Below are 27,349 nucleotides of genomic sequence, written 5' to 3'. Positions count from 1 at the left end.
GGTGGAAACTTAGATGATTGATTTTCAATTTTTCTTCTTTTCTAGTATTTGCATTCGATGTTAGAAATTTCTCTGTGACAACTGCTTTTGCTGCAACCAACACATTTTGATAAGTTGTGTTTTTATTTTCATTTAGTTCAAAAATATTTTAAAACTTTCTTTGAGATAGCACCATTGACTCGTGTTATTTGGAAGTTGTAGTTTATTCTCCAAGTTTTTTTAAACTTTACAGACATCTTTCTGTTATTGATTTCTAGTTTAATTTCACTGTGTTCTAAGGGCTGATATCATATGATTCTATTCTTTTAAATTGATTAAAGTGTGTTTTATGGCCCAGAATGTGGTCTGTTTTTGTGAATGTTCCATGTCAGCTTGAGAAAAATGTGTAATCTGATGTTGTGGATAAAGAAGTGTATACATGTCAATTATATCCACTTGACTGATAGTGCTGTTGAGTTCAACTATGTTCTTACTAGTTTTCTGTAGCTGGATCTGTTGATTTCTGGTAGAAGGGTGTTAAACTTTCCAACTATGATATTAGATTACTCTATATCTTCTTGCAGTTATATCAGTTTTTGCCTCATTTTTTATACTTTGATATTCTGTTGTTAGACACATACACATTAAGGACTATTATTCTTGGATTATTGACTCCTTTATCAGTATGTAATATCTCTATCTCTGATAACTTTTCTTGTTTTGAAGTCTACTGTGACTAAATTAATATAGCTATTCTTACTTTCTTTTGATTAGTGATAATATGGTATATCTTTTCCATCCCTATACTTTTTTCTTTTTTTTTTTGGAGTATAGTTGCTTTACTGTATTGTGTTAGTTTCTGCTGGACAGCAAAGTGAATCAGCCACACATATACATATATCCTCTCTTCCTTGGATTTCTTTCCCATTTAGGTCACCACAGAGCATTGAGTAGAGTTCCCTGTGCTATACAGTCTGTTCCCATTAGTTATCTATTTTATACATAGTAGTGTATATATGTCAATCTCAATTTCCCAGTCCATCTCACCCCCTTCCCCTCTTGGTATCCATATGTTTGTTCTCTACATTGTGTCTCTATTTCTGCTTTGCATATAAGTTCATCTATACCATTTTTCTAGATTCCACATATATGCATTCATATATGGTATTTGTTTTTCTCTTTCTGACTTACTTAACTCTGTATGACAGTCTCTAGGTCCATCCACGTCTCTACAAATGACCCAATTTCATTCCTTTTTATGGCTGAGTAATATTTCATTGTATAAATGTACCACATCTTCTTTATGCATTTCTCTGTTGATGGTCATTTAGGTTGCTTCCATGTCCTGGCTATTGTAAACAGTGCTGCAATGAACATTGGGGTGCATGTATCTTTTTGAATTATGGTGTCTCCATCCCTATACTTTTAATCTATATGTGTCTTTATATTGAAAGTAGGTTTCTTATAAACAAAATATTGGGCCTTGTTTTTTGATCCACTCTGACAATCTCTGTCTTTTAGTGGGTATATTTGGACCACTGATGTTTAAAATGATTATTGATATAGATGAATTTACATCTACCATATTTGCTACTGTTTTCTATTTGCTGCCCTTTATTTTTGTTCATATTTGTCTTCTATTACTTTTCTGCCTTCTTTTTTGGTTTAAATTGAGCATTTTCTAATGATTCCATTTTCACTATTTTCTTGGCATATCAATTATACTTCTTTTATTACTTATTTTAGTGGTTACCCTATCAATTGCAGTATACATTTACAACTAATCCAAGTCCACTTTCAAATAATACTATACTATTTCACAGGTAGTACAAGTACATTATAATAATAATGTAATCCTTATTCCTCCCTGCTATCTTCCTGTACACTTTAAATCTTCTATAAGTTACTTATAATACCTAGTACAGTGTAAATGTTATGTAAATAGCTGTAAGTACAATGAAAATGTTATGTAAGTAGTTGCACGCATGCAGCAAATTCAAATTTTGCTTTTTGAAACTTTCTGGAATTTTTTTCTAAATGTTCTTGATCCACAATTGGTTGAATTCATGGATGAGGAGACTCTGGATACAGAGGGGCAACTGTGGGTGTGTGTGCGTTTTATATATATATATATATATATATATATATATATTATTTTGAACAAACTGAAACATATCAATTAAGAATAAGAAAAATAAAAATTTCTGTTTTACCTTTATTCTTTCTCCCATTCTTTTTTTCATTATCTGGTTTCTCTGAATTATATCATCTTTCTTTTCTCTGAAGAACTTCTTTTTAAATTGCTTGAGAGACAGGTCTACTGCCAGCAGATTCCCTCAGTGTCTGGCCGAGAAAGTATTGTGCTTTCACTTTTGAAGGGTAATTTTGCAGGGTACAGAATTGTAGCTTGTTGTTTTTTTTTTTTTCTCTCAAGACTTCAAATGTTTCACTCTACTCTCTTTTTGCTTGTATAGTTTCTAAAGAGAAGTCAGATGTAATTACTGTTGATACCTTTGTATCTCTGTAGGTAAGGTGTTTTTTTCATCTGATTTTTTGAAAACTTTTTTATTATTGATTTTCTGAATTTTGGATATAACGTGCCTAGGTGTCAGAGGTTTTTTGGGCATGTATGCAGCTCCTGGTTCTCTGTTCTTCCTGGATCTTTGAAGGGTGTCTGACATTAATTTGTGCAAATTTTCAGTCATTATTGCTTCAAATGTTACTCTGTTTCTTTCTCTTTCTTTTTCTGGTGTTCCCATTATGTGTATGTTATATCATTTGTAGTTGTCCCACAGTTCTTGGATAGTCTGTTCTGTTCTGTTTGATTTTTTTTTAATCTTTTTCTTTTTTGCTTTTCAGTTTTGGAAGCTTCTATTGTTATATCCTCAATCTCAGAGATCTTTTCTGAGCCATGTCTGGTCAACCAATAAACCCATCAAAGACATTCTTGTTCCTATTACCATTTTCTTAATTATTATGGGTTTCTTTTTGTAGGTCCTTTTCTTCTCTTGTGTTTCCCACTTAGAGAAGTTCCTTTAGCATTTGTTGTAGAGCTAGTTTGGTGGTGCTGAATTCTCTTAGCTTTTGCTTGTCTGTAAAGCTTTTGATTTCTCCATCGAATCTGAATCAGATCCTTGCTGGCTAGAGTGATCTTGGTTGTAGGTTCTTCCCTTTCATCACTTTAAATATATCATGCCACTTCCTTCTGGCTTGTAGAGTTTCTGCTGAGAAATCAGCTGCTAACCTTATGGGAGTTCCCTTGTATGTTATTTGTTGTTTTTCCCTTGTTGCTTTCAGTAATTTTTCTTTGTCTTTAATTTTTGTCAATTTGATTACTATGTGTCTCGGCTTTTTATCCTTGGGTTTATCCTGCCTGGGACTCTGTGCTTCCTGGGCTTGGATGGCTATTTCATTTCCCATGTTAGGGAAGTTTTCAACTATAATCTCTTCAAATATTTTTCTTGGGTCCTTTCTCTCTCTCTTCTCCTTCTGGGACCCTATAATGCGAATGTTGGTGCGTTTAATGTTGTCCCAGAGGTCTCTTAGGCTGTCTTCATTTCTTTTCATTCTTTTTTCTTTATTCTATTCCATGGCAGTGAATCCCACCATTCTGTCTTCCAGGTCACTTATCCGTTCTTCTGCCTCAGTTATTCTGCTACTGATTCCTTCTAGTGTATTTTTCATTTCAGTTATTGTATTGTTCATCTCTGTTTGTTTGTTCTTTAATTCTTCTAGGTCTTTGTTAAACATTTCTTGCATCTTCTCAATCTTTGCCTCAATTCTTTTTCCGAGGTCCTGGATCATCTTCACTGTCAATATTCTGAATTCTTTTTCTGGAAGGTTGCCTATCTCCACTTCATTTAGTTATTTTCTGGGGTTTTATCTTGTTTCTTCATCTGGTACATAGCTCTCTGCCTTTTCATCTTGTCTATCTTTCTGTGAATGTGGTTTTCGTTCCACAGCCTGTAGAATTGTAGTTCTTCTTGCTTCTGCTGTCTGCCCTGTTGGATGAGGCTATCTAAGAGACTTGTGCAAGCTTCCTGATGGGAGGGACTGGTGGTGGGTAGAGGGGTGGGCAGAGCTCAGTAGAATTTTAATCCAATTGTCTGCTGATGGGTGGGGCTGGGTTCCCTCCCTTTGGCTGTTTGGCCTGAGGTGACCCAGCACTGGAGCCTACCCAGCTCTTTGGTGGGGCTAATGGCGGGCTCTGGGAGGGCTCATGCCAAGGAATACTTCCTAGAACTTCTGCTGCCAGTATCCTTGTCTGCATGGTGAGCCACAGCCACCCCCCCGCCTCTGCAGGAGACCCTCCAACACTTGCAGGTAGGTCTGGTTCAGTCTGCTACGGGGTCACTGCTCCTTCCCCTGGGTCCTGATGCACACACTATTTTGTGTGTGCCCCCAAGAGTGGAGTCTCTGTTTCCCCCAGTCCTGTTGAAGTGCTGCAGTCAAATTCTGATAGCCTTCAAAGTTTGATTCTCTAGGAATTCCTCCTCCCATTGCCAGACCCCCAGGTTGGGAAGCCTGACATGGGGTTCAGAACCTTCACTCCAGTGGGTGGACTTCGGTGGTATGTGTTCTCCTGTTTGTGAGTCACCCACCCAGCAGTTATGGGGCTTGATTTTATTGTGATTGTGCCACTCCTGCCATCTCATTGTGGCTTCTCTTTTGTCTTTGGATGTAAGGTATCTTTTTTGGTGAGTTCCAGTGTCTTCCTGTCAATGATTGTTCAGCAGTTAGTTGTGATTCTGGTGCTCTTGCAAGAGGGAGTGAGCACACGTCCTTCTACTCCACCATATTGAACCAATCTCCAAAGACTTTCTTAATTTCTGTGATCTCTAGCATTTCTTTTTGATCTTTGAAATTCCATTTCTCAACTTACATTATCCATCTATTCTTGTAGGTTGTCTATTTTTTCTATTAACGTTCTTAGAATATTAATAATAGTTTCAAGAAACATTCCTAGTCTGACAATTCCAACATCCTGCCATATCTGTCTCTGATTCTGATGCTTGTTCTGTCTCTTCAAACTTTGTTTTTAGCCTTTTCGTATGCCTTGTAACTTTTTGTTGGAAGACAGACATTATATACTGGGTAAAGGATGCAGGGGGAGGGGAAACATTCTATAGTCCTATGATTAGATCTCAGTATTTTGGTTAGCCTATGCCCCTTCATTGTGAAGTTCACCAGTGTTTTTCAGTTGTTTTTCCTCCTGTCCGCGGGACAGGAAGTAGATGAAGATGTATTTTTCTTCTCCCACATGGAAGGCTAAAGGGGCTGGATTGGGGTATTTTCCTTTCTCTGGTTAGGTTAGGTTCTAATAAAACCCCCACAGGTTAGAATCTGGGTAAATTGTTTCTGCCTAAGGGCAGGTCTTGCTAAGAAGAACAGAATGCCCTGGTATATTTCAAAATGGTTTCTTTTCCTCTTCTGGAAGCATGAGGGGATTTTTCTCCAGTATTCACTGTGAAGCCTGGTAGAGCTCCTGGTGGTAAAACTCAGAAGGTGAGTGGCTCCTTTATGACTGGTTTCACTGGAGCTTTGAACTCTCAGTTTTGTTTTGTTTGTGTGTGTTCAGGAGCTATTGTGAGACTGGTATTGATAGTTTTAATCTCAGTTCTGTTCTCTCAGTTTTAACTAAATTGGTTTGAGTTCATTACACATGTGTAGTTCTGGAGGTAATTTTATATTTTTGTGGTTTATACACAAAGGTAGGTGATTTCCTGTTTCCATGTATTCACTTCAGATTCCCTCCATGTCTTCTAACATGCATTTTTTTTTTTTTTTTAGCTTGTTCCTTTGCCCAGAAACAGGGTTTCTGTCAAAGTTCTAGCCACAGCACTGTTGCAGTGCTCAGCTACTGGCTTCCACTGTAGGGACAAAACCTCAAGGGAAACGCCACCCGCCTCCCAAAACACACACAGATAACTTATCATATGTGGGTTTACTTCTTCAAGGTCTAACCCTCCTTCATGACCTACCTGCTTTTCAGAGTTCTCAGGGAATTGTTCATTGCATTTTGTTCAGTGTTTGTAGTCATCATCAGCATGAACATTGGGCTGTAATGGCTTTACACTGTTATAGGAGCACTACAACTTCCAAAATATAAACATTTAAAAGTGTTAATTCCTTATTATGAAAAAATTTATATTGCTGTGAAGGTTTATGCCTGGTACTTGGCTGTGTCTCATCTTCAAAATCTCTAAAATTGGTAAAATTCTAGTATCACAAAATTTATCTCTAAAACCTTCTTGCCCTGGCTTCTCTGCATCTTCTTTAATTAAGGGAAAAAAGCAGGCTATCACTGTATTTAAAAATTATCATTATGTGATTTCAATCTAGATTCTAAACTGAAAAATATAATCACTAATTATTTATTTATTTATTTTTTCTTTATAAATATTTAAGATCTTTCATAAAATATGAACTTTAGGAGCAAAAATGTAGAAGTGAGTGAACACAGATGATAAAGTCATTTCCATTGTTTCACTTGGGAAATGAAAGATGAAGACAAAGGTATCTTTCAGTCTAATAAGTAAAGAAGTAGTTAAATGAAAAAATGTTATGATAATGATTACTAAGCTTTTTTAAATTAAGCTTTTGCCTTTTTTAACCATATGCATGGTAGTTAGCAGCATTGACTCGAGTCAGGCAGCCAGGGTTTGATTTTTGAATTTGGAACTTAATCAGCTTGAAGATCATGGGCAAGATACTCAACCTCTCTCTGTCTTTTTCCTCATCTGTAAGATGGGATAGCTGCGGTAGTTAACTCATAGAGTTATTTGAAGATTAAATGAGTTAACATTTATAAAATATTTATATGTGTGTCGTGCAGTACTGAATGTTTTATAAGTGTGTGTTTGAAAAAAAGCTTTCTTCTGTTGATTATTTCTGAAACTAGGGTAAAACAACAGATATGGCTAACATAGGAGCCACATTTGGCTTTGTAAAAGACACTATAGTTTATTTTAAAGAAGGCTTCAATAGCTAAAAGAAAAAATAAAATGTCATTCTGGAATGGGATTTTATTACTTACTCTGTCAAAGTAACATAGAACCTGCAAAACAGAAAAACAAGAAAGCTTTGAGTTTACCATGGCTACTCAGTTTTGTCCTTGTCCTGTAAATCTTTGGTTAAGATGTACATTTGGGAATGTAGCTATGGTTCTTTTTGTAATTTTTGAAACATTGTCTGGAATCAGTTTTGTGATTCATGTTTTATGGAATGTAGTAAGACATCAAAATTATTTATTTATAAATTTCAGGAAATAATGTACAATTTTAAGAGAAGTAACAAATGTGGATACCAAACATGAGGTACAAATTTGATAGAGTTGATGTTCAAATATAGTCCAAGTACACATTGATTGTAACAAACACAACTTCAATGAAAATTAGAGTTAAAATCCAAAGGCACACCACACACCCATGTAATATTAGGGTTCAGCAACAACACTGCTTTACAGACTCACTGGATTCATGGACATGTTGAATTTCTCTAATATACAGAACAATGATGCATATGTGTAGTTATTTCTAAAAGAGGATCTTATGGCTTTTATGCAGAAATAGTCCAATGTATCTACATGACAGTATCTTGTAGTAGTAGTTTTGTAGAACATAGTTTTTCTTCCTGACAGTAACAAATTTAGAAGTTGTCAGATTTCATTTAGAGTCGGTGTTAATAATCAATTATTTACAAAGTTGTGATGACAAATATAATTTTTCCCTGTGGCTTTTTCTGTTTTGGGGAGATATTTGTTTTCCTACAGATCACATGCATGAGTAGATCAAGATACAGCATTAGTTTAATCCTTTTATGAGAGTTATTTTTAGCCAAGTCTGAAAGGAGCTTCTGCTTTTGCCTTCTAGATGTGTAATTACATTCCTTATTATTGCACACCAAGTTGGTATGACAATTGTGGTGAGGGAAAACACACAAGAATGTGCTGCATTATTTATGACCAAGCTTCAGTGATGCTGTAGGACTTTTCCTCAGTTCTCCATTCTAGACATCACTGTACTTTATTATATAACAGCCACATGCTATCCTGTTGTCATTCAGACTATGATCGAATCTGCGCCACTGTAGTGTGATATGCAGATAACAGCTTTTATTTTGTGACTCTACTGATAATTTACTGTAATTTCATATTTAGTAAGATTTATGGTTGGAATTGTTTCAAGAAACTCAATATAGCACTTGAGGTGGATTCAGATTTCAGAACTCAATAGAAGATCCAAAGTACCACTTATACAAGATATTACTTGTCCTCTAATAGGATCATTGCCTTGTTTGGTTTGTTGTCTATTTTTTGATTAGTGCATGATTAGGTTATCTGCTGCCAGCAGTGCACAATAAAGTGTCACACATTTTGTTTTGTCCCTTTTATAAGTCTTATCTCTGATTACTTGTCTTCTTTTTTCCCATTTAAGGTTTATTATTAGTTTGTGGCATTTTATTAACTTCTCCCCCAAAAAAGCCATCTTGCATTGCATTCCTGTTGTCACTGTCTATTACCATGTAGTTTTATAATTATCTATTAATATTTAGCTTTCTCATTAGACTATAAATTTATTGAGAGCAGGATTTATATCCCCTTAATTTAGGTACTCCAGCAGTGGCATCAAACACAAAGTTTGCACAGTGTTTATAGCCAATGAAGATTAGTAAATATGTGAATGAGTGCTGTATATGCAAGTGGTTAAGGCTTAGTTAGAAGTGTCTGGGAGGAGAAGGGTCAGGGAGAGGTATAGGATAGCATATGTCATTTGAAAGTCAGGTGTTTATTAAGTAGCTGACTATTCTCTGTTGAAACAGAATAAATATTATACGACAAATATTGTGCTTAAATAATTGATGTAGCGATACAAATAAATATGATTCTGCCCATAATAAAGATATAGATATGTTCAAGGGAGAAAATAACAACTGTATCCAAAATGATGAAAAATAAAAGGGTATTTAAAGATGAGGGCACCTGTGCAAAAGATGAAAGTTTGGAATGAGCTCAGCACATCTGAGAATGCAATTTGCTTCGGGGGTATTTGGGAGACGATCTGGTAGGATGAGTTAGGGCCTGTGTGTGGACTGCATTTTATAACATGCTGAGGGGATTGAACTTTAAACCATAGGTCATAAGAAGTTTCTTTAAGTAGAGGAATTAAACATTGAGATTTGTTTTTTAAAAATTCTTTTTGTGGCAGTGAAGGAGTTAGTCTAGAATCAGAAGAACCTGATGGAAAAAAACACCAAAACTGATATGCTGAAACATTAGTTGAAATAAAAGGTTACTTACAGTAGAGACAAGGCCATGACAGAAGAAATGGAGAGAAGGGTCTTGCTTCAGAATGCTAATGTGGGATAGAATTGACAGGTCTTAGGGGCTGATTAGGTATGTGGGGTTAAGGGAGAGAGGAACTTAATACTTTATGCTTTACATAGAGTATTAAATAGTCAATGTTTCCTTCTTAAAAACATGAACTGTTTGGAATTTTAGCTAAATTCAAAAGTCTTTAGTTCTCATTTTTACGATTGATGAGCTACATGCTTTTAATGAAGCTTTAAAAGGCCATAGGATTATCCTGGACCAAATAATCTTATTTCACCATGTTTCTATATACTTCTGAGCTTTACAGTAAAAACATAGGTAGTGTGAAATTATTATTAGCTCAAAGAAGTAGAATAAGAATATGATAAATTATTTAAATTATTTTATAATTTTTTAGGAAGTTTTTTTTAAGGCATGACCTAGTTCATTTTGGTTTACAATACGACTATATAAAGTTCTTAGAAGAGCGGCAGGAATACAGTAAGTGCCAGTTAAGTATTATTTATTATTATAATTATTAGCGTTATCTATTTCTTGGAAAATTGCAGGAGGCTTTTAATTGATCTCCCTGTGTCTGTCTGCCCATCTGCTAGTCTGTTCTCTAAGCAGCAAGCCTAGACTAGCAGGCATATTCCTGTCAAATAGCACCTGGCTGAAAGAAGGAATGAGTCAGTAAAGAATGTCACTTCCTTGTTTATAACTGTCTGGTGGCTTTTCATGTCATTTAGAGTACGTTAAAGTTCTTTCAATATTCCGTCATCTCCTAAGCGATTCATCCACACCCTCTGCCCCTTTTCTCTGACTTCATCAATGATTCCTTTACCCCCTTGCTCCCTCTGATCCACAAGGCGTCCCGTTTTGAACACATCAATCATGCTCCAGCCTTGGGGTCTGAGCATCCACTCGTCCTTCTGCCTGGAAGGCTTTTCCTTAGATATTTCTATGAATTTCTTACTTCCTTAGTTCCTCAGTTGTCTCTGTCTCAGTGTCCCTTTATCAGCAAAATCTTTCATGATCACAGTTTGTAATATAGTATCTTACTTTCTACAATCTCTCCTATCCTGCTTTATATTCTTTACAGCACCTATTACTCTGATACTATATTTTGCTATTTTCTCTTTCCTTCTCTGGAATGTAAGCTCCAAGAGAGCAGAAGCTTTGTATTGTATCCGTAGTGTCTACAGCACTGCCTGAAAATATTTTTTAAATGGATGAAATAAATATGCTTTCTAGCACTTATTAATTCAAGGAGTATAGATCATCTTGGCCAACAAGGAAGCAGGAAGAAAGATATGTTACCTTTTTCCTAATCATTTTTTCTTTCCTCGTTTTCTTTTATTATTTTTTTTTGTGGAATAGAGCCACATTGATAGTTCTCTTTCAGTAGAAATGTTTGTTAGAAAGTATAAGATAAATGTGCCCTTTTTGTGGTAGTGTTTTATACAACTTTAAAGTTTTAAAAGTATTGCATTTTTTGTAATACTTGGTAAATAGTTGTTGAATTAGTAGTACATTCAAGTAACATATGATCACTACTCATTTTCTTAAAACTGATTTCTTAAGCTGATTTTGGGACACAGTGAAATATAAGGACTGTGTGGGTAGCAGTTCTGTCTGTGATTATGTGGTTTTTTTCATTTTTTCCTTTGAATTATAGTTCAGATGCAATCTCTGATGCATTTTTCAATTAAACTAAAATTTGAAGCATTTTGGCAGCTTTCCTTTTCCACACAAAATAGTTGAGAAAGAATCATTAACCATATAGAATGTCTGAAAAAAAAACTATGATGTGAGTTAATGCCTTGGCAAATTCAGAAGTCTTAGTAGGCAAGAAGCATATTTTTTCAATTAGTCTTCTGATAATCTCTACTTTTTTGTTCATTTTATGCCATGTTTAAGATTTAATGTCAATCTTGTTCCTGGATATATAATCAAAAACCTCTTCCAAGACCCACCATACTTTTCAACAAAGCTCTAATATCAAATGTGAGCAGAAGTTTTAGTGTCCAGGGAATATCTTATGGAAACATTGTAGAATTTTTTTAAGCTATTGCTTTTACAGTGGTACATGCTGGAAACTGTTTATCTGAATGTATTTTTCTTTCTCTTCTATTATACTTTTTCCTTATGGGCTTTACTTATAGAATAATGGCTTTAAGTCTTCTGAAACTCAATTTTTTTGGAATTTATTTATGGAACAAATAAAAATGTATTCTCCAGCAGCATTTCTTAAATTTTACAGTCTATAAGCACATCTAGAAGTTTAAGCTCAAAGGTGTGTTCTCCTTTAATTGGCTTCAAGTACTATAATAATTATACCTTACGTCTGTGTACACTTACACTTTAAACATTGCTTAAGTAGGTATTAATTTTTAAAGAATCTGTAGGAAATACAAGACAAATAATAGTATTCTTAATTTACAGTTGTTGAAATTGAGTCTTATAATGGTGAATAAATTAATTGCCTGGATATCTATTTACCGAACAAACTTTTAGTACATACTCACTACGTGCAGGCCTATTCCAGGAATTGTGGAAACCTGGGAGAACAAAACAGACAGGTCCTTACTCTCATGAAGTTTATATTCCAGTGAGTTTAGCTGAATAATGTAGATTGGCTTATCAAGAAGAGGAGCCCCTGGGAGTTCCCTGATAGCCTAGTGGTTAGGATTCCAGGCTTTCACTGCCATGGCCCGGGTTCAGTTCCAGGTCAGGGAACTGAGATCCTGCAAACCGCGTGGCATGGCCAAAAAAAAAAAAAAAAAAAGAGAAGCCCCAACCACAAACTGTGTGTATTCTAGTAGATACAGTGTACTTTCCTGGAAAGTGATATATACTGATTATTTGAATCCTTAAACTTAATATATATATAAAATGAAGATACCAATTACTATTTTAGGGCCTTCAACTATGGGGTCTTTCTCTAACTTCTCATACTCTCTGTGAGTGAGTTCAGTGTGGGTTCCAGCAGGAAACTGAATTTCTACTCAGGTGATTTCAGAGGTTTGAACAAGGCGAGTTACCTGGCAAGGAGTATTACCTTTCCAAGGGTTAAATGGGCAAGGGGCAGAAATAGCAGTACAGTGAAAGCTGGAGCCCTGCACTAGTGCTTTCTGACAGTGGCACTAGTGGTCAAGGTATCAGACTGCCGTGACAGACAGGAAAGTGTCTGGCGAAACTACCCAACCTCCTCCTCTTCCCACCTTCCTAACTCCTAACTCTTGGTGGTCACTTCCATTGTGTGTACTGGAAACCGACCTGCCAAGACAGTCTGATGATGTGGGCTATGGGGTCATATTCTTTAGGCACAGGGTAAGAGAGAGCAATGATTAGGATTCTGGGAGCCAACAAAGAATACCAAGTATCTTTATATTTAAAAGAAAAACTAGATACTTTCTCATTAATTATCTCATTTATGCCAGTTCCTTCTAGATTATTCCTTTGATTTTCCGAGATGAAAATTGTGTCATTACCCCACCCTTGCCACCCCAATTTATTTTTTTTCATAATTGGAATATAGTAAGTACAAAAGAAATATGTTTCTTATATATCATGTCTGTGTATAATTAATCTCCCTTACCAGGTTATATGCTATCTGAGAGTAGGATCTGGGTCTGATTTCCCTCTTTATTTTTCTTTTGCCTATCTATAGTGTCAGCATGTTACTTTGCCTCAATAAATATGTGTTGACTAAATGGATAGATGACTGATTGATAGACAACCAGGGGAAAGGATTCTGAAAGTTATCTGGCTGTCAAATTTCTGTGTAAGTTACCACTAAAAGTTATAGAAGAAATACATTTATTATCTGACTTATAATGTATCTGTGCCTGTTAATAAAATTATGTGTTACTTCTGCTGTTTTCTTTTTTAAGAAAATATTTTGTTTGGGGGAAAAATATAGCTTGTCTTAAAATTGTAAGGCATGAAGTGCCTCCCGGAATTAGGAATGCTGTGTAACAGGTTTGCTTTTTTTTTTTTCCTTCAAAAGTATAGTTCTTTGCAAATACTCCCATTTCAATAGGGAATTCTGGCTTTCAAATTTGAGAGCATGACCCCCATTTTTCACTGTTCAGTAGACATATATACAGTTTGACTACATTCTGTAGTGAGCAAAGAAGTTTTCACATTGGTACTAAAAAAACATTTTTTTCAAAATTAAAAAAAGAGTAAAAGGTATATCAGTTACTTTATAATGTATATGCATACTTTTAAAATCCTCTTAGGCTTATTATATATTTCATAAAATGGCCAAATTTTGATTTAATAAAACTTCAATTCACTAAAGAAATGTATCATTTATTATAGTAGAGGAGTGCAACAGAGTAGAAATAAGGAAGTATTTAAAAATATTATTTCTAGGACCTATTACTGGGACAGTAATTACTGGACAATATTACTTCTGGGACAGTATCATTGCATGTAGAACTAGAATAATAAATGTATAAAAGTGCTACTACCAATGACTTCTTTTCATCCACTGATATTTTCTCTAGACTTAAAAATAGGCAATAACGGGCTTCCCTGGTGGCGCAGTGGTTGAGAGTCCGCCTGCCGATGCAGGGGACACGGGTTTGTGCCCTGGTCCGGGAAGATCCCACATGCCGCGGAGCGGCTTGGCCCGTGAGCCATGGCCGCTGAGCCTGCGCCTCTGGAGCCCGTGCTCCGCAACGGGAGAGGCCACACAATGAGAGGCCCGCGTACAGCAAAAAAAAAAAAAAAAAAAAAAGGCAATAAAAATGATGATGCTAAACAGATATGTGGAAAGAAATGATACAGTTTATTTGCTTGTGTTAAAAGAGTAAATGTGCCAGTTCAACTGTTAAACTCTATGAAATGATGAAGAGTCTATCACTTCTTTTCATATTCAAAAGATGATAATTACTTTAAAATAAATTCAAAATTTACTGTCAAGTCAAGGCTATGAAATATAAAGTAAATGTCAAATTCTGCAGTTAACTTTGTGTGACAGGCAGTGAAAGTCATACCTGCTTGCAAAGGTCATATTTGACCTTTATGCTGATATTACTTATATGAATTTGTTCTTTGAGTCTGTGTTAAAATACAAGCTTAAAATATTAAATGATACATAATATTTTTTTCATACAAATAATATTTTTTTCTCAAGTTAATTTTTAAAGATAAGGTCTCAAATGATTTCCATTTTGTTTTAAAATCCTCTTTTTAGATTTTAAATGTTATCTTCAGTTATATTATTTTGAACAACAGATGTTTGTAAAAAGTATCAGATGACTTTATTTTGGGAGGAAAATCAAATTTTGATTATTCATATTTTAAATGTTCATTATTTAATGAACATTTGAAATGAAGAGTCTTTTTGTAATCTGAGGATCATCTCAGTATTTTTTTATGATTTGTAATTTAATTTTGCATGTCTTTTCTTAAATCAAGAAAGAACCAAGTATGTTGTTTTACTTTTGATTTATATTACTATGAATAGATAAAATGAAGTATAGAATCCAAAAAATGTATTATTCTGATTATATATATATTTTTATATGATATATAAAAATGATAAAACACTTTTCTATTCCTATTTTCTTTTCATTGTTGAAATGAAGTAGAATTAGGATATAATTTCATTAATATGGAGTTGATACAACAAGGAATTGTTTTAACTTTTTTACTAGTGTAATGAAATTGCATTTTTAAAAAAATCATATAAATTGTTGTTTAAACTCACTATGACCTCTAGCATAATTTAATTTGATAAAGATCTTTAAAACTCTGGTAAGTTTACTTAAAAATTTGTTCCCTTCAAATTCTTTATTTATACTTGGAGACAAATATTTATTTATCATTCTCACTTTCTACTACCTCTAATGCCTGAGGGATATTTACACATGATGATACTGTCGGGTGTATGATTACCCTGAGTTCTAGCTGCTTGCCAAATTAAATCAGTCAATATTTCCACAGCATCTACTTAATATCAGATCCTGGACATAGTTAGAGATTACTCATGTTACAAACAAACAAAAATACTTGTTTTGAAGTGCTCTTCTTTATTCTGCTATAAAGATAATACTTGCAAGATATAAATAAAAACAAACTAGTATTTATCAGTCTGTACTTGTTTGCTAGGGCTGCCATAACCAAATACCACACACTGTGTCTTAAACAACAGAAATTAATATTTTCACAGTTCCAGATGCTTGAAGTCTGAGAGCAAGATGTTAGCAAGGTTGATTTCTTTTGAGGCCTTTCACCTTAGCTTGTAGATAGTCATCTTCTCCTTGTGTCTTCACATGACCTTCGCATTGTGGTGTCTGTGTCCTAATCTCCTCTTCTTATAAAAAGACCAGTCATATTGGATTAGGGCCCTCCATAAAGATTTCATTTAATCTTACTTCTGTCTTTATAGGTCCCATCTCCAAATATAGTCAGGTTCTGAGGCTAAGAACTTAAACATAAGAATTTGGGGCACACAGGTCATCCCATAACACTAAGTCTAGACAAGTTCATTTTGTCTTTGATTACCAGTGAAAAAATGGGTATAAATTGCTACAGAAAGAGGTATGGGCTGTCCAGCTAAAGGGAAAATTTCTGCTGATTCTTATTGATGCTTATAACTTAGTTTGGTCTCAGTGATATAACCTGACAGTTGGCACATAGAGGAGTACAATTCAAAAGTAAATAAAGGCAAGTTTCTTAAAAAAAAAAAAAGATTTTTCTAGAAAAAAATTAGTTATCATTTCACTTCATAGGCTTAAAAGGTTGATCCCCAATTTTTCCTTTTTATTGTTTCTCAACTGAGTAAATAGATTTTCCGTCTTACCCTTGCTTATACCAGAAACTACTTCCACTCTTCTTCCACCTTTGCTCATACCAGAAACTACTTCCACTCTTCTCTAATGCACTTCCTCCCTCTCTCCTTGCCATTCCCATCCCACTCCATCATCATTACCTAGTCAGTTCTCAAATCTCACATGTTTTTCTCTAATAAACTCTATGTATCCTCTACTCCGTTCCTGCTGTTGCTGAGTTAAATTTCCCAATGCTTAACTGTGATGGATTCCTAAGCAAGATTCTCATGCTTCCAAACTAGCTGCTTTCAAATCATCCTTCCCTATGTAGTCATAGCAATTTTGTTAAAATACGTCATTGATCGATTTGCTCCATGGTTCAAAGTCCTTGAATGACATTCTGTAACTTTTAGAATTCAGTTCACACACAAAGCTTTTCTCAGATTGGTTCCTTGCTTGGTTCTTTTTCTTTCTTCTACTTTATCTCTTTCATCCCTCAACCCTCACTGCTCATTATCACCATATAGGGCCTTCCTTCCAACTATAGAGCACTATATGTACTTTTCCAACTTTGTCAGTTTCATGCATCCAGAGTTCTGTTTAAGAGGTTTCCTGTTTTTTTTCTTTTAATTAATTAATTAATTAATTTATTTTGGGCTGTGTTGGGTCTTCGTTTCTGTGCAAGGGCTTTCTCTAGTTGTGGCAAGTGGGGGCCACTCTTCATCACAGTGCACGGGCCTCTCACTGTCGCAGCCTCTCTTGTTGTGGAGCACAGGCTCCAGACGCGCAGGCTCAGCAGTTGTGGCTCACAGACCTAGTTGCTCCGCGGCATGTGGGATCTTCCCAGACCAGGGCTCAAACCCGTGTCCCCTACATTAGCAGGCAGATTCTCAACCACTGTGCCACCAGGGAAGCCCCGTTTTCCTGTTTAATACTATTTCCCTCTCCATCTTCTTCATCAACCTAACTCCTATTTGCTTATAACATACAGTCAAGATTTTAACAAGAAGCATTTTATAAAAGCATTCATTCCCGTTGAGATTCCTGCATGTTAAAGTTAATGGAGGTAAGAATGTGCTTCGGGAAATTTGGAGGCTAGCTGATTTTATAGAATGCAATTGCAGCATGTGATTTACAACAGGTTTAGGGGAGATGAAATTTCTAACTCTAGAAAGCATTGAAATTCAGTGAGACATAGTCAATAAATACTTGGAGTCTTCTTTTCCAGATATTACTAAAAGTAAGTTATTCTCCTAGAATATAACTAACACCCAAGTTTTAATATTAAAAGTTTAAATTTTCCAAGATTCATAGTGGAATTAGAAGCCTTATAGGATTGTAGAGTTACTAATTGCCAGGTTGATATTAGAGAGAGTGTTTATAAATAAGCTGTTTAAAAACAAACTGTTTATTGAACAATTATAGTTGTATATTGATCCAGCCTCTGCTTTAACTGTTTTGGTTATGTCTGAATTTCCTCTGTCATTCTTGGGATCTTATTATGCTTGAAGCACATAATTCATTCACAGGTTACCTTATTCAGGCACATGGAATTGAACATGACAGCTGATCAAAACCCAGTTTTTCATTGCTCATTCTCAGGAATCAGCTGCTGTTGCTGTACAGTTCAGTGGATGCTCAGGCTGGGAACTGACTTCAACCAAGCACTGGTTGACTTCATAGGATGCAGAATTGAATCTGAAAATTCAGACACTTAGCATTGACACATTGACATGTGACCTTAGATATACCAATTTCTTGTACAACACTTTTTCAATAAATGTGATTTCTTGTACATGCAAAAAAGCTAAATGTGTATTAACTTGTGTATTTCCTGAATTATAATATAATTACGTTCATAGCAGAGAAAACGGAAATAGCTAGGCCTTATAGAGAGTTACTATATATATGCATATACAAACAAAAATAACAAACAAAAATTATTAGAATATGTGAATTATATTTTAGTTTTGAGAGGAGGATATGCTATTATTTATATAATTGGTCTTGAAAAAAATGTGGCTGGATCCTTTTGCAATGCATGTGACATTCAGAAGAACCTCATCTTTATATATAGTTTCTGTTCAGTTTTCTTGCATTTGTTTTGCTTCCCTCCTCTAGACTCATTCTGTCTATAGAAAAATACTATAGTATAGACCTAGTTGACACAGCTGTAGATAGCAAGGTAATTATTTCAGCTCTACTTTAATTTTGGCTTTGTAGAGCATTAGAGGAGGAGGATGTCTTTTTCATATGTTGTGTACAGCAGATGCCAATTTTACTTGGTAACTTCACCCTTTTCCAGCTGTACAAATTTTTATGACTGTTGAATCTAAATATTTATAGTTCATTCAAGCTGTCAGGATGCTTTGTTTGTCTACAGACTGTCTCATAACATGTCATATGATTAACATAAAACACAATAAAATGTCTTCCGGGGAAAATAGTACTGTAGGTTTTTAACACAATTTTCCAGTTTCTTTCCAGTAGTACTATATTTAATGGCTGAATATCAAACACCTGAAAAAAGAATTTATTGTGGAAAGGTTGGCAGGCTTCCATTTAATGAAGTGAAGTGCCTTGACTAGTAGAATAGTTAAGTACTCAGGAAACCAGTATTCTTCTAAAAGATATACTGTTAAAAATACTATATGTAATAAGATAGGCAATTTTTTGTGTTTCAGCAAAAGCTTCATTTGGTTTATTATATTATCTATAAGTTAAGTGTGGAACTCTATAATTTTTAGTTCTGAAGAGGACCTTAGATACGATCTCTAAAGGCATTCATTTTGGGCTTCCCTGGTGGCACAGTGGTTGAGAGTCTGCCTGCCGATGCAGGGACACGGGTTCGTGCCCCGGTCCGGGAAGATCCCACATGCTGCAGAGCGGCTGGGCCCTTGAGCCATGACCGCTGAGCCTGTGTGTCCGGAGCCTGCGCTCCGCAACGGGAGAGGCCACAATAGTGAGAGGCCCGCATACCGCAAAAATAAATAAATAAATGCATTCATTTTACAAATGATGAATTAGGGTAAGTGACTTGCATAATTCCAAGTAATTAATGGCAAGGCTGTGATTCAAGAATCAGAATTTCTGATTGAAACCCTCAGTGATGACAGTACACAAGAGGTACTGAATGATGCATTTTTTTAAACAACAGAATGAAGAATATTCAAATTTCTCTGTTACTAGTTATTACTCATTTATAGTAATTCAATTGTGGCTACTCAGTGTTCTAAACTCATAAGTTAGTGTTTGAGAAACGTTATCAATAAATTTTATGAACTTATGTTCATTTGCTGTGAGAATGTTTAAAATCAGTAGGCATAAGCTAAATATTAGAGTCTATTCTAGCTATTTACAAAAAAGAATAAAAGAAAATCTCAGAGACAATCTAATTTGTTTGATTGTACTGCCTCATAACATATAAAAATAAATAATTTTGATGCTGGAAACACTAATAATAGTATGACCATTATACGCCATATAATTTTGTGAGTGGGTATTTGCTGATTCTGCTTTATTTCATGTTTTACTGGGAAATAAAATAGGTGTTTCCTTATTTGGGTGTTATCTGAACATATTAACATGCTACATGCACTTTCAAAGCACTTTTTGAATGAATGGTTGAATGAAATGACTAAATAACTGAAGAAATACAGTTAAATCTGATTGTAGAGAAATTTCTGAATTCAACAAAATTTATCTCAAGGATTACTAAACATTGTAATGTATCATGTCAATGAAATTTTTATTGGCAGATGTGTGTTTTTGACATTTTAATTTTAGTCATTTTTCTGTTACTAATGAGACATTCTAGATGCAGATCTTTAGCAAGTAGTTGGCGGTGTTCATTTAACTGTTAGGATATTGAGCAAACAAGGATCAGACAAAGACACTAAAAATAAAAAGTTTGGAAATGAGATGTCTATAAAGGTCACTGAGGAACTTCAATATATTCTTGGAGATCTAGGAGGCCTGTGTGCATGTCCAGGAAAGACCTGAAGAGACCCTAATATCTCAAATATTACTGACCTTGAGGATCTGCATAGCAAGAAATGAGATCTAAGGCAGAGTTGTAAACTGTTGGAATATTATAGGCATGCTCACACACAAATACATACTCAAAGTCTCTTGGCAAATAGTGAGAGATTTTTAAGGAATTCTCTGCCCAATCATTTGCTCATCACTAATCTAACTGAGCAGATACCTCAGTGTTCACAGGAAACAAAGAAAATTGACTTATATAATTACTTCAACAGGTCACCAGACAAGCAGCATTGAGGGGAGGGGGCAATGGAATCCAGTCTCCACAGGTGACATTTAAGATGTGCAGCTGTCAACAAAAAATTATGAGACAGGCAAAGAATCAGGAAATTATGTACCATACAAAGGAAAAACAAATCTATAGGAACTGTCCTTGAAGACATGCAGACATTGGACTTACCAGACAAAGACTTTAAATCAGCAATTATGAGTATGTTAAAAAAAAACAAAAAAACAAAACTAAAGGAAGCCACAGCTTAACAACTACATGAATGTATGAGAATGATGCCTTATCAAATAGAGATAAATAAATGTAGAATGTCTTAAAAAAGAACAAAATAGATTGGGAGTTGAAAATCAATTGAGATTACTCAGTATGAAGAAAAGAAAGAATAAACTTGCAAAAAGTTTACAGAGCATCAAAGACCTGTGGGACACCATCAAGCATAGCAACATAGACATAATAATGAGTCCCAAAAAGAGTGGAAAGGAAGGAGGTACAAAGCATATTCCAAAAATAATTACCAAAACCTTCCCAATTTTGATGAAACACATTAATCTATATATCTGAGAATCTCAAGAAACTGCAAGATAAACTTGTAAAGTATTATAATCAGTCAAAAGACAAAGAAAGAATCTTCAAAGCATCAATAATAAAATAACTCATAATATAAAAGACAGTCTTATTAAGATTAACAGCTAATTTTTTGTCAGATTTCATAGAGGCCAGAAAACAGTGGTTGACATATTCCAAGTTCTGGAAGAAAAAGATTGTCAACCAAAAATGCTATATCCTGCAAAACTATCTTTCAAAAAACAAAGAAGAAATTGACATTCCCAGATTTATGAAAAACAGATAACGTATCAAAAGTAGAGCTGCCTTACCAGAAATAAAAAGGAATCTTTTAGATTGAAATGAAAGGACATTGGACAGTAACTCAAATTCACACAGAGAAATAAAAAAACACTGGTAAAATTACCAACATAAGTATATATAAAAACAGTACAAATTTTTGTTGTTGTTGTTTATAGCACTTTCCTTCTCTTATCTGTTTTAAAATACAATTGCATAAAGCAAAATTTATAGAACTGTGTTGATGGCTTATATTGTATAAAGATGTAATTTGTATAACTATATTATTACAAAGCAGGGGAAAAGGGAATAGAATTATACAGAAACAAATTTTTGTATAGTGCTGATATTAAGTTGATATTAATCTGAAAAATGTTATAAATTAAGATAATTGTAATCCCCAAGGTAATCACTAAAACAAGAACTCTAAAGTATAGTAAAAGAAACAAAATCATTAAAATTGTTCACTAGTAAATATCTATTTAGCACAAAAGAAGATAGCACAAAATAAGAGAGTAAGAGTAACAAAAAAGGAATGACATATAAAAAACAAATAGCAAAATATCTACTAAGTTGAGACAACTCAAATAGCTAGTAACAGCTGACTAGATAGACAAAATGTATTCAATAGTAGGTTCATACAGAAAGTTGTTATTTCAAAAAAGGAATGCAGTACTGATACATGTTAAAACATGGGTAAACTTTGAAAACACGACAAATGAAAAAAACTAGTCACAAAAGGCCTCATGATGTATGATTCCATTTATATGAAATGTTTAGTGGTTACCAGGGGCTAGCAAAGGAAGAGATAAGGTGTGACTGCCATTGGTTATGGTGTTTCTTTTAGGAGTGACAACAATTTCCTGAAATTAGATATTGGTGATAGATGGAAAACTCTGTGAATGAACTAAGAAACACTGAATTGTCCACTTTAAAGGAATAAATTCTATATGTAAATTATATCTCAGTAAAGTGATATGAATGAAAATATAGATTTATGATCCATTAGCATAAATGCTAATTTTAAGAGTAAGAATATACAGTGCTTTTTAGACAGAAGAAAGAGCAATGCAAATAGGAATAACTATCACACCAAAGATAGGAACCACAGTATTCAATAAAGGATTGCCAGCTAGAACTAAATAATTTATTTCTTTTCTTGGCACTTTTCACAAGAGTCTGCTATATCTTTTCAAGTTATAAATTTTATTCTCCATTTTATTACAGTTTTAAATCTTAACCACTATATTGCACTCTCCAAGGGCAAGGATTACATCAAATTTATGTTTCCATCTCCAGTGATACTATGTTCAATGTCTTGTGTATAGTACTTTCTCAATCCACATTTGTTGATGAATAAATGAATAAATGAATATTGTGGTATAAAAGTGCTATGAATTCTTTCCTGCTCTCTAACTCAATGTTAGAGACTTCTAAAATTTTCATAAGGCTCTAAATAGCTTATGTTAATCAGACGTAGAGAAAGCTGAAGTAACTTTGAAATTATTCAAAATGATATCAGGAGTTCTGTGAATCAGACTCATGAGCTCAGACTTACAGGGACTTGAATCACCAAGTCAAATGGATATTAACCCAGACATTCTTCTAGGACTGAATATAATTCTGAATTAATATGGTCATGACCCATAGATTTATATCAAACTAGTTTCATGTCAAATTAGACCCATGTGGAAATATTCAGATGGGTTTGAGAGCAAAATATTTGATCTTCCTCTTGTTTACACAGTTTCCAGAACCTCCTGGAACTAAAACTCTTTAGATAACCCTATTAATTATTTCTAATGTTTATTTTTTATTAAAATTATTCAGATTTCTAAATAAGTGAGTTTGATGTATGCTTAGATGCTCCATTTTTAACAAAAATATGCCAAACTCGCTTTTTAATTTGGATTTTTCTGGTCTCTGCATTTCTCATTCATATTTGTAAGTAGAAATTTCTTTTGATATTCAGTTCTCTAACAGAACTCAATAGTTGGATCTATATTTTCATTTAAAAATTCTTGTATAAACTTGCTTAAAAAATAATTCAATCGAACTCTTCCATTATTTAATATTGGAAATACATTACAGTTTTATATATTTATAGTTTTAAAATCTTATTTACTTTTTTATTAGCTTATTATTCACATTTCATTTGTCTATTCCACACAGAGTAAACTGTGAATGCAGTAAAACCAAGTTTTAGCAAACAGATGAATATACTGTAGATTCTCTGAACCACAATATAGCAGAAGATCTGATTTGTTAAACAGGTGTGAATTTCTCTCTCAATCCTATAGGACTGTTTTTAACATTGAAATATAAGCGATTTATTCTCATATTTAAAGATGAACTACACTGTGTCTTGGATAAATCTTGTTCTGGATATATGTGTATTCAAATATACTGACTACATAACCATGTTTGTTTCTTGGCAGGGGGACATCCAGCAGTTGTTGATCATAGGTGACCCCAAAGCAGCGTATGACTACTGTGAGCATTACAGTCCAGACTGTGATTCCTCAGCACCCAAGGCTTCTCAGGCTCAGGAACCCCAGATCGATGAGGTGAGGACCGTAAGGTCAAGGGCAGGTTTTCTCATTCCAATGGTAAGGACATAGGTTTGCAGTTTGGAGGCTCACCTCCATTTATTCACTTTTAATTAAACTTTACCTTGTATTTATAGTGTTTTAATATTTCTAAGAATATGTGATTTGAAGAAGATTTTTGGTGTTTGTTTCCATCTTAAGTATTTTGTTACATAATTTCTTAAAAATACAGATACTTCACATATACTGTGTAGAGGAGCATATTTCATTTGGGGGGAGATGAGAAAAAAGATAATTTCTCAAAGATATATTTTGTCCTTAGCATTTCATTAATTAAAACAGCCTCAAGACAAGGGTAACTATTTTCTGGCGTACTTGCCATATCCTCAGGCCTTTGGCAATTCATGCAGATGAGAAAGGGACTTTAGTGCTATTTTAAAGTTGTCAGGCTGAGTTGAATATTTAGAGGGATTTTTTTTTTCCATTTCTGTAAGGCTATGCTATATTGATATGTAAGTTTTCTTTTTCTTGCATAAGATTTGATACAGAGAACAATGAAATGAAAAGCATTATGAACTGATTGCCATAACTAAATATTCATATTCTTTGATTAATATTATGTCACTTTTATTTGAAACTTGGATGTGAAACCATTCTTCCATGCTATTTTTGCAAGAAAATTCACCATAATGAAATTTGACTCTATTCTCTCTCAGACCAAAAATAAGTACATTTAAGTTAGCCATAGCAATTTTGTCAGACTTGAATATCCCAAAAAGCAAAAAAATATAGTACAGTGTATGCTTTATGCAGATTTTTAGGTAAAATTCTTTAATGTGAATATTCTGGAAATTAGAAAGCAAATACTGGAAGGAATTGAGTCTTTAGTTAGCAGCAAAGCTATATTTTTATTTTTTTCTCAAGGTGAAGAGTTCTAAATTTTAGAAGGTGAGGGTGGAAGTTTAAAGACATCAAGACTGTCCTTATGTTTGAAAATAACTCAAATAGCTTTCTTCTTGACTATTAAAATACTATTAGATACCATCTTTTGAGTTCTACTATTTATAATAGGTTAGGATCTTATCTCTTAATTTTAATTTACTGTTATTTCTGCATGATAATTCAATTTGGATTTTACCATTTAAGTGCTTGAAATATATTTTTTGACATTACTTTCCTTTTTAAGGTATGATAGTGAATTCTGTTGCACTGATCTTTTCCATGACTTAATATTAATGTTTTTTTAAAACAGGATAAAGTCTTAAGAAGCTAACAGGAAAGCAAATATGAGAGAAAAAAGAGAAATTACTTGGATATTTGTGTTTGCTTCTTTCACAGTTCTCAAGCGCTTCATTCTTTTTATTACCTCATGATTTATCAAAACAGTCTGTGAATTCCCTCATGATTTATTAAAACAGTCTGTGAATTCCAAGAAGATAGGTAAAATATCCATCAGGTTTTAGTGTTTTTATATCTTAGGGATTATGTGGTGATTCAATATTAAAATTTATAACATTTAGTATGGGTGTTCAAGATGGGTGAGATTTATTTTGCTCTTGTTTTAAGAAAGATAAGTCTTGTTCTTTTTAGTAACAGATATGGCTCTGATCTTTGGAAGAAGGAAGGTATGCATTCTTATTATATCACCTTGAGGTGTTTTATTCCCATGTTTTAATGCTATTACATCAGGTAAGCAGAGTTATTTTAAAGCAAAATAATATTTTTAACCATTTTTGTCTTAAATTCATTTAGAAGTAGACTTTCCCTTTTTGACCTTAGTTGTTGGTTCATAAATTTAACATTCTGTTGATAAATCAAACTTGTTTTTACTGGAAGCAACTGATAAGGAAAAGAGCATGCTGCTATAATAAAAGCTTCATGAAAATCTGGTTGGGTGATGCAATAATAGCATTTCTTACAGTTTCTATGTTGAGTATGTCACAATGAAAAGTTTTTTTGAGGAATCAGCTCTCACTTTTTCCCCCAGTACTAAATTACATTGATACTTCAATAATAAGATAACTATTATATACTAGTATGAAAAACACCTGGTTAACAGAATTAGCAAGCCATCCTTATATTACTTTTGAACTATAGCCATTAATACATCATTATATTACAAATATGCATTTTAATAATTGTACTACAGATGTTTTACCTATACAAAATAGGAATGCAATGTTACCAGTGAATAAAGAACATAAAGTGCAAAATAGAGCATCAAACATACATGTTGCACTTTATATTACTTAATTTATAATTAATAAATTTGCAAAATTGCATATTTATTATTCTGATTTGGATTAATAAATATGTCAATTTATTTTATAAATTAACTCAAATGTGTTTTATTCAACTTGTGATTTTGTATAGTTCATAGCCTCTAAATAACATATTTTAATTCATTGTTAAAATTACATTTTTTATGTGTTTGGCACAGTATCGCATCATCATCATAGAGTGAAATGTAAAATGAAGATAGATTTAAACATAGTGGTAATATCAAACTGTTATTCTATGTGAACCTCCACAATACCATTTATATAGCAAAGTAACTAATATTAAAATTATGATGGTTTTGTATTAAACCATCGTGTTAAATTATCCTTATATCTTAATAAGAAATTAGATGTTAAATCTACATATGGTTCTTTCTTAATGTGCTACACAGACTACAATGCCCTTTATACACTAGGCAATTGATGTTCTTCTTTTTAAATATATATATAAAGGATGGAAAAAGAGAAGCAAGGGAAAAACAATATTTTATAAAGAAATTTCTTACCTTAATATTTTTTTGCACTCAATATTTATCATATATTCTAGTTCTCAAAGACGTTCATGTATTTATTATGCCACTATTTTTCTAACAAACTGAATAAGAAAAGACGACATTTCTAGAAGACCCTTTTCTCCTCACATACTATAACTTTATGCTAGGCACTCACAGATCATAGGTGAAATCTTTCCATCACTGCACGTCTTTTTGCATATATACATTGATTGATTACAAGTAGTCTCCTTCTTACCTGTCTTTGAGACACCCCCAAATTCCATAGTAAGAAGGGAGAATCATCTCCAAAAATAGGTTGTAAAGCTTCGTGTAGACCAGCAAAGTCCTAAGTATATCAATACCCACCAGAAGGGGCATGTTGTTTAGATAAAGAAATAAGAAGAGAAGCAGTGATTCTTTTCACTGACTCCTGAATGGCTCTAAGAAAAAGATGTGCTTTAGTGCCTAAGCAGGTAAGCATGTTACTGCCTTCATTATTCCACGACCACAGCTAGTCTGGTTGATCTCCATGTGGAAAAAGTTTAGAGGAGAGAATTATGGAGGTTGGAAAAGGTTTCCTCCTATAAGGAAAAAAAACATGATATAAAGATAGTAAAGGTAATTGGTGCTTTGAATACCAGGCCTCATTTAAGATGCATTTAAATTGTCCATTTTTACAGTCCTTCATGCCTTTATATATTGTCTTATGTTTTTACAATTCATCATAGATGCGTAGGATTCTGAAAAGTCTGCTTAATTTTAAAACTCTAAAGCATAAATTAGCCTGGCTAATCTTTTTTCATGTTTTAATTTCAAGCTGCCAGCTAGTAATTA

The 27,349-nt window shown here is 33.8% G+C and overlaps 1 protein-coding gene across 1 annotated transcript in view; it reads left to right on the top strand.

Annotated features, from left to right (window-relative positions):
* Nucleotides 1–27,349, top strand: part of COL11A1 (collagen type XI alpha 1 chain) — a 196,683-nt gene that overhangs the window by 40,412 nt on the left and 128,922 nt on the right. The window contains exon 5 of the mRNA XM_032619652.1: nucleotides 23,632–23,760. Coding sequence (XP_032475543.1) covers nucleotides 23,632–23,760 — 129 coding nt within the window. The remainder of the gene's footprint in view (nucleotides 1–23,631; nucleotides 23,761–27,349) is intronic.

Source organism: Phocoena sinus, chromosome 1 (genome assembly GCF_008692025.1).
Source record: "Phocoena sinus isolate mPhoSin1 chromosome 1, mPhoSin1.pri, whole genome shotgun sequence".
Classification (NCBI taxonomy): domain Eukaryota; kingdom Metazoa; phylum Chordata; class Mammalia; order Artiodactyla; family Phocoenidae; genus Phocoena; species Phocoena sinus.
This window is presented reverse-complemented; position numbering and strand designations above follow the sequence as displayed.